A 14,772-nucleotide genomic window follows, 5' to 3' on the forward strand; every position below is an offset into this window, starting at 1 on the left:
AATCTGCAGGGAAGTCCCCAAGGAGCCCCCGTGAAGAGAGAAATCAGCTTCTTTCCTAACAAAAGCAAAGAACTTTTCAAGGTGTCCTTTAGGCTTCACAGCACACAGTGAGATTGATCTGTGTTCGGCCCCCCAGAGAAAATCACCAGTCTGTATTTTTTCTTTCCTTACACATAAATGGGCAGGAGCTACCCACACCTTTCCCATCAGGAGCCGTCAGAGCCAGCACTTCCAGCATGAGGGAGAAGGGAGGGAGGAACAGCCCATGGGGCCATGTGATGCTTTGCAGTCCTATATGAGGCATCAGAGAATCCATCATATTTAGCATCACTCCCCGGGTCCTGAAGCCACCAAACATGGCTAGATGCAGAGTCCTAACCTGCTGGGTGCAATACGGGCACAGGAGCTGGGCATTCTGCCCTGGGGGCTGGGATTCCCTGGCATTGGGCATCTGGGCACATGGATGCATGGATAACCTCCATGTCCTGCAAGGATGTCACCAAAAAGCCCTGCCCCATGTGGGCCATGCTGCAATGACCGTATGGAGTGGCCTCCACCCCCCTGACTCCAGGCTGTCCTGCCCTGGGCTCCTTTGCTCACCAGCTTCCCATGAGCTGCATCCGTGGTCGGATTCATCCCTGCGTGCCCTAGTTTTGCTCTGCTCCTGGCTAAGCCCCAGCAATGATGTGCAATCCCCAGGCACAGGAAAGCTTGTTGCAAGCTGGGGAAATTCCACTTTTACTACAGCAGATGGAGTCCGACATCCAAAGTCCAGAACGAGAGGCACTCAGAAGACTTTGCAGGAGGCTTTCCTAGTCCCTAAAATTCTGGATTTCCCATTTGGACAGGACTTTTTGGTCCATGTCACATTGTATTTTGAGGCTCCTGGTGGGATGAGCTCTCCTGTCCTGCTGGCACAAGCGGGAGCCCCCAGGCTTGGTCCCAGTTGCTGGAGCATTGCCCCTTTGGAAAGGGCATGGAGCTCGCATCTCACAGAGCTGGGATAACACTGGCATGGACAAAAAAGCCAAGAACAACAAATACATTTTAAATGAAGCAGTTAAACACACCACGTGGAGGCTAGGGGCAGTTATTTACGTGCTGAGGCTGGGACGCTCGCCTTGCATCGCTCCCCACTGACTCCAGGGCGGCGGATGCTGCACAGGCAGAGACCCGTCTGCAGAGGGAATTGCAACGCGGAGACAGCGAGGAGACAGGAAGGAAAGCAATGGCAGAGGAGGCAGGAGCAGCAGCCTTCCCCGCTCTCCATTGAGCACAGACTCCTCGTGGTGCCGGAGCAGCAGCCGGTGGCTTCAGCATGACGTCTCGGGGACGGATGAGCCGGGGGAGGGTGTGTGTCAGAGAAACCCCCGGCTGCTTGCTGTGTTGTGCCAACAGTAGCGTGTAAAGCGCTGTCTGTGCGAGAGGAATAGCGTGTCAAGTGCTCCCCGGGGCCCGCGGATCGCTGCTCGCCTCCGCCTCCCTCCCTCCCCTTCCCCAGCCCGGGCTGGAGGTGAGGGCAGAGCAGCGGAAAGGAGCTGGAATTGGCATCCCGGCATGCAGCCCGCTCTGGAGCACCTTCCCAAAGAACGGCCAGGGAATGAGGGAATGGGGGGCACTGTGCCTTGGGATGCTTCTTGGAGGCCAATGCATTGGCATTGGTGAAGTTAGACCCTCTGGAGGTCTCCAATGATGCCAGCATCAGTTCAAGGTTGCCCTCATCCAAACGAGGGTCAGGAATCTCCATGAATGGAGATTTTGGCCTCACCAGGCACATGTTCCATTGCTTTGGAATATTTGTGCATGCACATAATTAACAGTAGAGCTTTCAGGCAGGCATAAAGGGACAGAGAGAAGGTCCTCAGCTGCAATATTATCTGTGCCTTTTCCAGCCGAGAACGTGAGCGTTTAATGGCGTAAAGTTGTGTGATGCCTTCTGCATCTGTTTGTGTGGGAAGCAGACAACCACGGCCCCAGCCAGTGTCCACCATGCGTGTCCATCCTGCGTACAGATGGAGATGGGGAAGAACAGCATTCCTCCCACTAAGAAAGCAGAGTTAGGCTGAGATGCACCACGTTTTGTAACTTATATATAGATATATAGCAGCTTTGAGGTTATCCTTGGAAAAAATAGGACAAGGGGAAAGAGGTGCATCATGACCTTTGCTCTGTCCCCTCTTCCCTGCCCCACAGAGCAGCTCCAGGAATTATACCTTGGCTAGATACAATTACCCACCTGCAATAACACAGCTGAATTAGGTGCCAACCTTATTTTTTTCAGGCCTGGTCATTGGGAAAAATCATCAAAACCTCACTGGAGAGAGAACACGTGTCACAGACAGTTCAGACGTTGGGAATCCACCCTATGCCTCCAAGGAAAGAGCCAGCAGAGGACATGGGTGCACAAGGAAGGGGGCGGATGGTGGTTAATCAGCTCTCTGCTTCCGTGACTGAGCTCGGAGTTTGCAGCAAAGAGCTCCGGAGAGGAGAAAAGCCTCTCACTCATGAAAGAAACATCAGTGCTAATCGAATCAGGATCCACCCCGGCAGCACGCGACAGGCCACAGCAGCTCATCCATATTTCATGCTTTGCTCCATTTGGAGGAGATGAAGCCTGCGGAGTGTCGAAGGTGGGGGACGGGACGAGGGGCGAGCGTTGGCCAAGGCAGGGGTGTGGGAGCTGTGATGTGGCCGTGCCTGTCTGGCTCCATCTGCTCTCAGCCTTTGCAGTGATGCCTCCAGGAAGGTTTCTCAGAGGGATACTGTGAAACAGCAACGCACTGGGCTGTCCCTTTGGAGGCAACACATCTCGCCAGGTTCCTGTAGACAGTCCGGGCTCCAGCACATGCTCAGGCCATGCATGCACTGATAGTGAGTGGTTCCCCAAAGCCTGTGTTGCTCCGTGCCTCAGTTTCCCCACTGGAGGAGGAGATTTAGCTTTGCCATCAGGTCAGCTTTGGGCTGAGTGTCACCCACATTTGGCTCCTGGCCTCCAGGAGGTCACAGGACTTTGCTCAGTCTCTTCCTTGGGCGCTGCAGACTTTGCTTGTTGCCTAGACATGGGGCAGGTGATCCTTGATGCTTTTGATGATAGATGGAGCTCAGGGAAGCCCTAGCTGGTCATGGCCAGCAAGGTGAGGAGAAGGCATGTCAGAAGCCACAGCAAACAGTGACTAGGCCCTGGCTGCCCTCCAAAAGGAGCCCTCCAGAGTTGTCAAGAGGCTCCATGGGGATGCCCTGGGATGAGGGTGTGTGCACAGTGGGCTCCACAGAGATCCGTCAGTGCAGGAGAGACTGGTGGCAGATGGACATCTCAGCTCGTGGAGGGGTTTGAACCAACCCTTCTGCTCTCATAGCCAAAAATATGAGAGCAGCTGCGTGTGGGTGGCTTGTTGCATGCCACCAAGCTCCGAGTGGGGACAGGGGGAGGAAGCTGTGCAGAGAAAGCGGGGCTGATGGAGCCCATGGACTGCCCCAGGACCAAGGCTGGTCAACAGGAGCATCACAGGAGGCTTGGGCAGCTGGGAATTAGACTGGCACATGTTCATTTCCACATCCCTTGGGGTTCCGTTACTGGTACCCACCACCAATGCTGCCATGGGGGCCAACGGGGCATTGCCCCGGAGCTGTGGCATCTCTGGGTCCTCCCAGGGCTGCAGCCGGGTCCTCCCAGGGCCGCAGACGATGCTCAGATGTTCTGTGCTAATGACCGAGAGAGGGAAACACTGATTGAATCTGACAGGCTCCAGGTCTCCTGCAGGGCTGGGGTTTCGGGAGGCTTCCTGCAGCACTCAACCTGTGCAGCAGCGCGCGGCAGCAGGTCAGGGCATGGGATCTGTGTACCGGGAGGGATGCAGACACCCAGGGACCAGCCTGGGACTGCAGGAAGCCACACGTCCATTTACAGACAGGCCCGTAGACGCACTGCGTGTCTGCCTGCGTCTGCTTTGGCTCCCAGCACCTAGGCACAAAAATACAGGCACAGGGAAGACCAGCTACTTGACAGAAACAAGAGCTTTGGGTAGCCCCTGCACCCCAGAGACACCAAATACTTTTAAAAATGTGGGGACTCCCACCCCATCTGCAATAGTGGCCTAAAACGCAAGTCCCAAGTGCCAACCCTGTGTACCCAAAGTGTCCTGTACCCCTCTGGCCTTCTTCCATCAAATATTTCTCCATGTTTCATCTTGGTTTGTGCAATGCACTTGGATTTTATAGAGGTTTGAAAAGGGAAAAATGAATATAGACATGATAAAGATGGAGTTGTGTGTTTTTCTTTCTTTCTTTTCTTTTTTTTTTCTTTGTTTTGCTTTAGGAAGGCTGGCAAACACAAATAGCATGAGAAAAGAAGAATGGAGAGAGAGAGCTGGTCCGGGCCCACTTGTTCTCCAAGGTGGTGGACTTCAGCCTTACAGCACATCGGCTCATCCATGCAAGCTTGCTAAGGGGACAAAGTTTAGGCTGTTCTGGAGCCATAGAGCAGAGCAGGACCAGGGGTCTGGGGACATGCAAAGAGCAAAGTCAGCAGCACCTTGTCTTGCCAGGGCTTGGTTTTGGCTCTTCTGGTGCAGAAAGGGCTCTGCTCCAAAGGGAGGTGAGAGTCCCATGGCCTGAGGAGCCATGTCCAGGGCATGGATGCTGGAAGGAAGATGCAGGAGAGGAGAAAAGCTGAGGCAGGGATTTTGTCAGTGATGGGAGCAGTCCTGAGAGAGGATCAAAGTGAAGGCCCTGCTTCGCGAGGGCAGGGAGTCAGCAGCAGCGGCTGTCAGTGCCGGCGCCGAAGGACTTATCAAAAGCGCGGGGAGCTCAGCGCGATGCGCCACGAGGATCGCCCGGCGCCGCCGCGTCCATCCATCCATCCCGTCCTCCCAGAGGCGGGCAGCTCTGACAGGCGCTCTGCAGAGGGGAAGCCAAACCCCCACCGGCTCCTCCGCTCGCATCCCCTCCTGCTGCCCGTGATGCGCGTGCAGCGACTGGCAAGCAGCACAGCTCTGCATCCGTGTCAAGGGAAGGAGCTCTGCTCTGCCTTGCTGTCCTTGTGGGGAGTGGAGCATTCCCAACAAACCCTTGGATAGGGATACAGCCACCTGCAAGAGGGCATCCCTCAGCACCGTCCATCCAGAGGGATGTCTGTCCCACCATGCTGCCCACAGTCTTCACTTTCCCAGCTGCAGGAACAGCCCAAGGCTTGGCAACCTGGCATGGCACAAGGATACGGAGAGGCAGTGGGCGCTTTCCTGTTGGTTTGTGAGCAGAGCAGGGAGCAAAACACCAGATAAAGGATGGAAACACAGAGCACGAAAGCTGCGAGTGGGGTGCTGCTGACAGAGCATCTGACAGAGCAATGTTCTGCCTGCAGAGAACCGTCACCGGTCCCTGTCTTGTGCTTCTTCCTGGACGTATGTAGATGTGAGCAGAGGCTGCCACCCTCTTGTCTGCAGGGGCACTGCTACCTCGCATACTCTGTCTGAATGTCATTTCTTTCCATGTAGGAACATGTATCCCTCTGTGTTTGCCGTCCCCTGCATCGTTTGGGAGAGGGAAAGGACAGGTGGACACATGGTAGGGCAATGCTACCCACCACTTCATCAGCAAGTGCTCACTAGCCCTCAAAAGCCCAGGGCAGAGGTGAAAAATATGGAAATATCTTGGAAAGCAAGACTGAAACACTTTAGTAATTTATGTGCAGTTTTTATTGCTAAGATCTTTTGCGTAGGTATAAAGATGCAGCTGGGCTGCTGGAAAGGACCTCTGGGTTTTTTGACCATAGTCCATGCTGGATCACAGGTTGTCCTGCAGCACTATTGACTTCAAATCCCTCCTGGGACATGTATATGTCCATATCCTCATGGATAGAGATGCTACAAGGATGCCCAGACCCTTCTGCTGCCCTCCTGGCAGCAGCACCAGCTACAGCGTCTCTGTGAACAAGTAACTGCAGAGCCAGATGTGGAGCAGACATGGAGCACAGATGTGGAGTGGTCTAGACACAAACACGGCGTGAAAAGGGACCTGTGGATCGTAGGGGTGAGGATCTGAACCCCTGGCTCCAGGAGCAGGACCGAGACTCCCAAAGGACAAGGGAAACTGAGGCAGAGAAGAGATCTGAGGAGACTAACACCGCTGGAGATCCCTTATCTTGGCAAAGATGGAGAAACAGAGGAAGAGTAAGAGGCACTCAGGGATGCTCCAGGACCGGGAGCATCGGGAGGCAAGCACAGAGTTCCAGACGGTGCCAGGAGGCTGCAGCTTGACTCGCTGAGACCCCGCAGCTTGCCAACTCCCCGGGTTTGCTCCTCCCTGCACCCCAACAGAAAGGCACATCAAAGAGCACAGCCTTTTGTTGAGGCCCTGTTTGAAGTTTCCTGTTAATTTTTGGTATTCAGGCAGCGGTGTTTAGCTGGCACTTGTTCCCAGAATAAACGCTCGTTGCATTGCTCTTAAATGATTGGAGAGACCTCCGATTTTAATCTTTTATTCATAATCTTCTTCCAGCTCAGACACAGAAAAAACATGTAAATTCAAAACCTACGAGAATTGAAAATTTCATAAGTGCTACTGACCCTTCCCTGGCAGCTCTGAATGAGAGAGAAATAAAAGAATTATAATGAGGAACCTCATCTTTTGATAATGGATTTAGAGGAGTCGGGCACTAAAAGGGGCTTAGCCCCTCCCTGCTTCGTATCCATGCAGGATGCAGCTCGTGTGGGATGGAGTCCCACCAGGATGGAGACTCGTGTCTGGTGCTCCTGAGGTGCATGCTTGCATGGATCATGAGTGCCGGTCCCATTCCTTCCCAGAGGGATGTGCACAGGGATGCTGCTTTCTTGCATGTGTCGGATGCACTTATGGCTGTGCAAACCCTTGCATGCTGCAAGCGCTTACTCCCATGTTCAAGACTCCATGGAGACCTGCAAGCTTGCCTGGTCTTTCAAGCACAACCTGTGTGCGCTTTGCAACGTGTTCTGTGCTCGAGCGCACACTTAGTGTGAGAGCACCCAAGCCCACCCAAATGCCACTGCCATCGTGTACTCCTGCCCACACACAAGTACAACCCCCTCATCCCCACACCTCTCCCTCTCCAAGCACAACCATTTCATTTTCACTCTTCTCTGCTTGAGAAGGACACGGATTGCTCCATGGTCATCTCTGGACGCTGCCTCCTGCCCCACTCCGCTGTCTGCTCCTTATAAGAGCCACTTTCCAGACAGCTTTATGGGGTGAAGATGGGAAGGCGTGGAAGAAACCAAACAGTGATAAGTAATAGTAAGCCCATGAGTCAAACACTCTGGGCTCAGAGAATATCAGTGAATTCTTGGCAATAGTTAACCTTCCTCAGCACCAATAAAGTGAACTGCTCTACTGTGACATGCCTGGAGGCCTAGATCAACAGGTTTCTAGGCCTTTTAACAAGTTTTCTGTGTGTTGTGTAGCCCCATAGTCTTTTTTAATTCAGTGAATAAGTGTCTTATTTTTTTACATTCAAACATTAACAGTACATTGTGTAAGGGGAGCATTGCCAGCTTTGCATACAGAAATCTCCTTGGCACCTGCAGGTGATCTGCAATTCCAACCAGGATGGACCGCATATCCCAGGTCAGGCACATGATGCTGGCTTTGGCCACAAGTCCTGTGGCCTTGGGAAGGTTGTGTGCACGGGTTCCTGCCCAGGATCTTCATCTTCAAAAGAAGATCTCTTAACTCTCAGACTTAATTTTGTGCATCGAATCCCATTCCACCTTCCGCAGCGCTGCAAGACACATTGGGGCTGCTGCAATCCTGACACATCCCCAGCTTGCTCCAGTCTGGACAGGGCCTGTGAATAGCTGGATAGATCCATCCTGGGAGGAAACATGCAACTAACTCACCCTGCAATGGTGATTTTTCAACCCGGATGTGGATATTTGTAAATCTCTGTAGAACTTACTCTTAACCCTTTCAGCTGTGGAGGATGCTTCTATCTTACCTCAGGTTATCCTGAGTAATTTACTGGGACATGATGCTAAATGGCTATGCTAAAAGTGAAGAGAGAAGGTGATTTGGGAATACAGCCTTTCTTGGCAGACTAAGCTGGTATGTGATCAGACAGGAATCATATCAGTAAATACGAAGCAGAGTTTGCCATCTGTTAAGACCATCCATGGAGTGTATTTGACCGCTGCGAGCTTGCATAAAGCCGTCATAAATGAGTGCGGGTGTGAACCTGAGACGGGTGACTTGGCCCAGGGCTCTGCAGGTCTTCTGCAAGCCCAGACTGCTCCCTCCATGCACTCAAATCCAGCAGAACCACACTTATTAACAAGTTTTGATTTAGCTATAAACAAAGTGCTTTGGAGATGACTCCCCATAGCTGTGAATCAGACGTGACTGGAGGAAGCAGGCTGGAGGAAGAAGTTTTATCATGGAAAGAGCAGCTCTCAGCAGTGCAAGCTGCAGAAATCAAAGTCTCTCTGGGGGCATTTAAGAAAGTATGAAAATTCTACTGGGTATTTTCATACATGAGGGGTTTTATTTGCTGCTGTGCATTGGCTGGAGTTTCCGTTGCCTCTCCTGAGGTGGGGCAGTCTGTCCATCTGATCAGCTCCTTCCCCTGGACATGCTTCCCATGTGCCTCCATAAGCCGTTGGCTTCCAAGCTGGTTCCTTTCCTTCAGGAACCTTGTTACACATTCCTGCTTGGGTCTGCAGGGGTTTTGGATGTAGGGGGTCCAGCGCCCAAAGGGATGATGTCCTGGGCATATTCCTCACCATCATTTATAAGCTGATACTATAGTGTCTGTGCAGCTCTGAGAATGGGCCCCTAACCATGCAGAGCCATGGCCACCTGCGTATCTATTCCTGGATTATCATCCATCCTTCTCTGGACTGAGTGTTTGCTTTGGAAGTGGTTCATATAGGTGAATCCTCGCTTAATTTTCCAGGGTAATAAATCAACAAAATGTAGGTCCTCAATGAATGTTGGAGAGAAGGTCTAAGCAGAACCCACACAACTGTGTGTGAGGGATGTGCTTGTGGAGGACACTGGCTGAGGTGGCCTCCAGAGGTCCCTTCCAACCAGATTTCATTGACTCTATGACAAGCAAATTCTCCGGGAAGCCCCCCAAAAAATGGAACATGATGCCTAAGGATGTCTTTGGGAAGTGGTGGGAGAAGAGGTGGGTCACCGATGAGGCAGGAGAAGGACGTGATCACAGAGGAAGCGCAATGGGTGTCCCGTGGTCATGACATGGGTGATAGGAAAGATGAATGTGGTGGTTGAGACGGAGCTCCCGGGAGGAAAGAGGGCATGTGTGCCAGCAGTGACATGGATAGGGCCAATCCTACCTTGCACTGAGGTGCATCCAGCCTCAAAAAGGCCTTCCAGTCCTTCTCTTTTTCTTCTGTTTTCTAGCAAGAGAAATATCCTTCTTTTCTGTAAATGCTTTCGTCCCTTCAGCTCAGATGCTGGCAAATCCTTCATTGAAGCATAGCTGGGATCAAAGCCAAATGCCTACAAGATATTTTAGCTCAGGCTGGGCGGGGGAGTATGTTTTTAAAAACAATTCCTGAATTTCCAAGAGAGGGTAAGCTTGGATCTGGAAATACCTGCAAGGGACCTATGCTTAAAGTTGGACTTGGGGATACAGGAAGGATCTCAGTTTTCTGCTTCTATGTCTGTTGTTGGGGCTGTTCCAGGCAATACCGGTTTGTGCTATTGCAAAATCCTGTGTCCCCACTGTTCTCCATCTCCAGTGTGCTTTGGTCACAGCTTACAGCAAATCCACAGGGGAGTCAATGCTGGAGTTTAGAAGGACATATCCACGTGTGATCTCACATGCTGACATGACCCTCTGTAGGAATGGCCTTGTGTTTGAGAGGGGACCTTCTCCCAACCCATAACACAGCAACACCCACACAATTCTGCAAGAGATTAGTGACTTGGACATGCCCTGTGCATGCAGCTCCAGGCATAAGCACAGTTGCTCATGCTCCCCAAGGAAGCATCCATCACATGGGAGAGGTTTTCTGGAGCAGATGCAGGTGGCTACCTGGGCATCTCCATGCCTGTGAAGCAGCTGTGAAAGTCTGGATGGATCCCATCAGCTGTGAAGCAGCTGTGTGAGCCACAGAGCTAATAATAGGCCATGAGATGCCCTGTGGGAAGGAAGAGTTTTATTGCCCAGGAAGATGTGCAGACTCTAAATATAAAAGACAAACCATGCCCAGCTGTTCCCGTGGCCAGAGCCCATGTGGCCAAGGGACTATAGTTCATCCAAGCAGTGGTGCAACTACTCCAACCTGCAAAATCAGTCCCATGAGCCACAATAGGTGCCCAGGAGTGCCCAGAAAACCCCAAAGCCCTGGGGACTGTGATGGTCCAGCCTCCAAGACCCCAAAGGCACAGGTCTGTCCAGCACTAGCCTGACCTCAGCTCTCCATTGGGTGCAGAGAGAGCTTGTTCAGGCAGGATTTGCCCATCAAGGAGTCCCGCACGCTGAGAAGACACAGTCAGCGCCCACTGTCCTGTGCTGCAGAGCTTGGACTGACCCCAGTCATTACACTCAGCGCAGGGTGGGTCCATGACAGGTCTGAACGCGGGGTGAAGGGTGCAACATTAAACTAAACAACACATTGCATCTGTCCCCCATTACAAAGAACTTCCATAGGAAGAAGTAGAGTGCCCGCCAAAGTCACAAAATCCATCAGGACCTAGGTGCCCTGGAGAGAAAGCTAAGCCAGCCTTAGAAAGACCAGTTTAGCCAGGATTATTGCAGCTGGAAAATGGCTTTAACCCTCCTGCCTTGTGCCCAGAAAGCACTGAGAGGAGAAGACCTCAGGCCAGCTCCTGCCAGGACTTGCATTGGAGTGCAGTCAATATTGCAGTGCCAAGGGCAGGTTCCTATGGGTTGTGCTGGTTCCCAACAGTCAGCGTGGTTCCCCTCCTGTGTCCAGAGAGCAGCATCTCCCCAGCCCACCTTCCAGCATTGTTTTTTTTTTTTTTTTTTTTTTTTTTTCAGTGAGTTCAGCCTCGTGACTGAGGCTTCTGTGCTTTGAGACCATTTTTGCGTACTTAACATCAGACATTAGTAAAACAGCCCCTAACCCTATAGAAAATTATATTTACACCCCGGAAAAGCCTCCCCAGCTCATGGCGTGCTCACCTTCCCTGGCACATTCCCATCTCCACAGCCTGCTCAGACCATCCCCATGTGTCTCTGGAGGCCACTACTCCACACCAGGCCAGCTCATTTAAAAGAGATGTTCCCAGTGGAGGAAAGAGGAGGACCGTGGCAGAAAGGCTGAGCTTCCTCTTAGTCATTGGGCTCATCAGCTGGACGATGCTTGAGGATCCCGTGAGCCTTGCAGCACCTGAGAAGAGCCCTTTCCCCAACATGTGGTCACAGCTGGAAATGTTGCTCCACATCCCTCTTACGCAGATGGCATGGCAGCCCTGGGCACAGGCAGGCAACTTGGTAATAGGAAGTTCTTGGGTTTCTCTAGGGCACTAAAAGAACAAATCAGAATTTGGCAGAAATCCCTCTGACCCCAAATCATTTGAGTGGCAATCAAATTCTCCCACTCCTCTCTGCTCTGGTACAGCTCTTGAGAAGGCCACAGGGCAGGAGGGATAGTTCTGTCATGGGAGAAACCTGAGCTTGATGCCCTAGGAAATGCTCCTGGGCTGCCGTGGGCTGGATCTGCAGAGGAGCAATGCTGGTGGGTTTGAGAAGTGGGGACTCTCCGTGGCACCGTGGCTTCTGGAAGCTCTTGACAGCAGCTCCTGCCCACCTCTCCTCCCATGTTGGGGAATCCTCCTCTCTATGCAGAGCCAGCCTGCAAACCTGCCAGCAGCTCCTACTGTTGCTGGCTTGCCCAGTACTCCATCATCTGCCACCATGGGCTTGGTGGAGCTGGACCATGAAGTTATTTGCAGGCCAGGGCTGCTCTGGAGGTCCAGGTTGAAGTGCACTGACGTTGCAAGCTACTAGAAGTAAGGTTCTCTCTGCCATGTGACATTGTGTGGGGGCATCTTCAGTTTGGAGATCCAACAAACTCACTGGATCCTCAAGTGAGGAACCAGCAAACTCACTTGGAAACAGGGCAGGATCAACTGTCTGATCCAAAGGAGCTGAAGGGCATGACGAGCTAAGTCCTACTGCTCCCAGTATTGCTGTTGCATTGGCCACCCCTCCATCTGCAGATGCAGCCGGAGGCATCCCTCCAAGTGAGGAGGTGACCACCTGTCCTGCATAGTTGCCTGGGGACCCCTGGTTCCCACAGGGACATGGTAGAATATGGAGAGAGGAGTGGCTTGTCCTCAGGCTGCTTGGAAGGCTGCTCTCCCCCTCAGACGAAGGAAGGAGACAGCAGGATTGTCGAGGTATCTGGAAAGCCATGTTTCCACTGGAGCTCGAATCAAAGAGTTGCTGGAGGGGCTCCAGGTCTTATTCTGGCACCCCTCTCCCTGCTCACCACCCTGCTGCCCCTTTGCCAGGGTGTTAAGGAATGCCCGACGCGGGTCTGCAAAGATGGTGATCAGAGATGCCTCCTGGGACCATTCGTGTTCAGCAGCTGGGAGCGCATGACCTGGATGCTGTTCAAGATCTTCTTCTGGTGACCCATCATGGTGATGCCCAGGCTCCGAACGTCCCTGGAGAACAAGAACCCTGTCAGAGACCCTGCAGCTTGGCCCCCCATGTCAGGCCCTGAAGATGCACTCCTGATCTTTATGCACACACCCAATGGGGCTGGCTCTTCTCACCCATTAGTGCAAGGATGCTGTGACCTGAGGAGCTATGCACATCCTTCCAGGAAAGGGCAGGCTGTCACTCTCCATGGCACATCCTTGTGACAGGGCTCTGTGACAACCAGGGGGAGCAGGAGTAGGGGGAGGGATGACTTCTGACAGACTAATAACTGACAAGATCAATACTCCAAAATTGGATTCTGTTTCAGCAAGATGCCCTCAGATAACCCCGTCAGACAGACAGACAGATGGATGATGAGCCTCTCCCGCTTAGAAGCTTCCTCAATGCATCTCAGGAAAATGGATCACTATCAACTCAGTCCCACAGCAAGGTCCTCGTCTTCCCTGTACAGGTCCAGATTGACACAGACCTGCCAGCCCTCCGCCTGCATCTCTCCATCTGCCCTTTCATTGCCTCCTCGTCAACCAGTCCCACCTTGACCAACACTTGAGCTGTCACATCTCTTCTGAGTGATGGTGCCTACTGCTTGGCAGCATCCTCCCAGCAGAAAAGCTCTGCAGTGGGACCCAGCCATGCTCTGCCTTTAGGAGGGGAGAAGTTGGAAATGCAAGGAGACAGTGACCTTAGAGCTGACCCTGCTTGGAGCAGGAAGCTGGACTAAATGACCTCCTGAGGTCCCTTACAACCCCAATTGGCTTATGATCTTATGGTGATGGCAGAGCTGTGTTTGTGCTCTGGTACTCACTCGATGTTCATTCGCATCACCATGCCCAGGGAGGAGTACCCTGCCATGGTGAAGTTGTCCCGGTAGTGCCCCAGTCTGATGGAGTCCAGCCAGTCCTCTACTGTGAGACAGCTGCTGAAGTCGAAGGCGCCCCTGTCGAACGGCGTCTGAGTGAACCTGGGAGGATGGAGGAAGGGAGTTAGCCCAGCAGCTGGGAAGGGACAACTTCCTACACAGTGAGGCTTGATATCCACCTGCACAAGCCTGAGATCTTGCAGGTGAGGGAACGATAGAGCATGGCCCAAGAGGCTGGTAGAGAGAGAACAGCTGTTACATTGGCAGCGTTGCCCACACTTGCGTAGGTCCTCGCAGGGGACAGTGCTGTTTCTCACTCTGCTGTTACTCACCACAACCAGCCTGTGCTCATAGGCCCTACGTATGGTCTCAGGGAGGCCACTTCTAGATGAAGGGAAGCTGGTGGAGCTATTCGGAAATCTCCCTTCTACATCATGTCCAACATGCTTTGCCCAGCATTGACTCCGGCTTGGTGGCTGTCCATCACAACCGGCCAAGAGGACCCTTACCGATTCACAGTGGCAGTGCACTTCAGGTTTTCAGGGTTGCGGATGAGCTTGTCCAGGATGCTGACGATCTGGGAGAAGCGAGGCCTCTCGTTGCGGTCCTTCTGCCAGCAATCCAGCATGAGCTGATGCAGGGCAGTGGGGCAGCCCATAGGAGCCGGCAGCCGGTAGCCTTCCTCCACTGAGTTAATCACCTAAAAGAGTCATATACTGAAGGTGGACCTGCTCTCCCAGTTGGGTTGAGCACCCCTTGAGCTCTCAAGACCATCAGAATGGGAGAGGGTTGTGCAAAAGGTTCATGCTAGATGGGAAGTTTTTTGCCAGCAAGTTGCAAGTAGCTTAAAGCACGAACCAAAGCCACTTTTCAATATGATAAAAACACTAGGGAGAGAAGGGACGTGTCGGATGAAAGAACAGGGAGCAAACAGATGGGTTAGTAGCCCTGATTTTTATCTGATAGGTAAAAATAAGGAGTCTGGTGACTGACTTGGGAGAAGCAGGCTCACACTGACCCGTAGTCACTTACGTCACGGTTGGTCATGTTCCAGTAGGGCCGCTCGCCAAAGGCCAGCACCTCCCACATGACGATGCCATAGCTCCACACGTCGCTGGCCGAGGAGAACTTGCGGTACGTGATGGCCTCAGGGGCTGTCCAGCGGATGGGGATCTTCCCACCCTGAAACAGCAAACACCCAGGACATCAATCCCAACGGCTCGCAAGGAGCGGTGCCATGGGAGAGGAAGAGGGGCTGCTCAGATAGCAGGAAGCCCCAGATCAT

At 52.7% G+C, this 14,772-nt stretch overlaps 1 protein-coding gene across 2 annotated transcripts in view; it reads right to left on the minus strand.

The window, feature by feature from the left end:
- Positions 1-12,368: 12,368 nt before the first annotated feature.
- The window catches only part of EPHA8 (EPH receptor A8), a 33,119-nt gene continuing 30,715 nt past the window's right edge, over positions 12,369-14,772 (minus strand). The window contains exons 14-17 of one of the 2 annotated variants that reach the window (XM_088529552.1): positions 14,520-14,669; positions 13,997-14,187; positions 13,434-13,589; positions 12,369-12,630 (exon numbers count right to left, since the gene is read on the minus strand). In XM_088529552.1, coding sequence (XP_088385678.1) covers positions 12,516-12,630; positions 13,434-13,589; positions 13,997-14,187; positions 14,520-14,669 — 612 coding nt within the window. In that variant the 3' untranslated portion in view covers positions 12,369-12,515. Of the gene's footprint in view, positions 12,631-13,433; positions 13,638-13,996; positions 14,188-14,519; positions 14,670-14,772 lie in introns of both variants that reach the window. The other variant, XM_088529553.1, reaches the window with a different exon arrangement.

Source organism: Tinamus guttatus, unplaced genomic scaffold, assembly GCF_059628265.1.
Source record: "Tinamus guttatus ecotype Peru unplaced genomic scaffold, ASM5962826v1 Tinamus_guttatus_pri_ptg000332l, whole genome shotgun sequence".
Lineage (NCBI taxonomy): Eukaryota > Metazoa > Chordata > Aves > Tinamiformes > Tinamidae > Tinamus > Tinamus guttatus.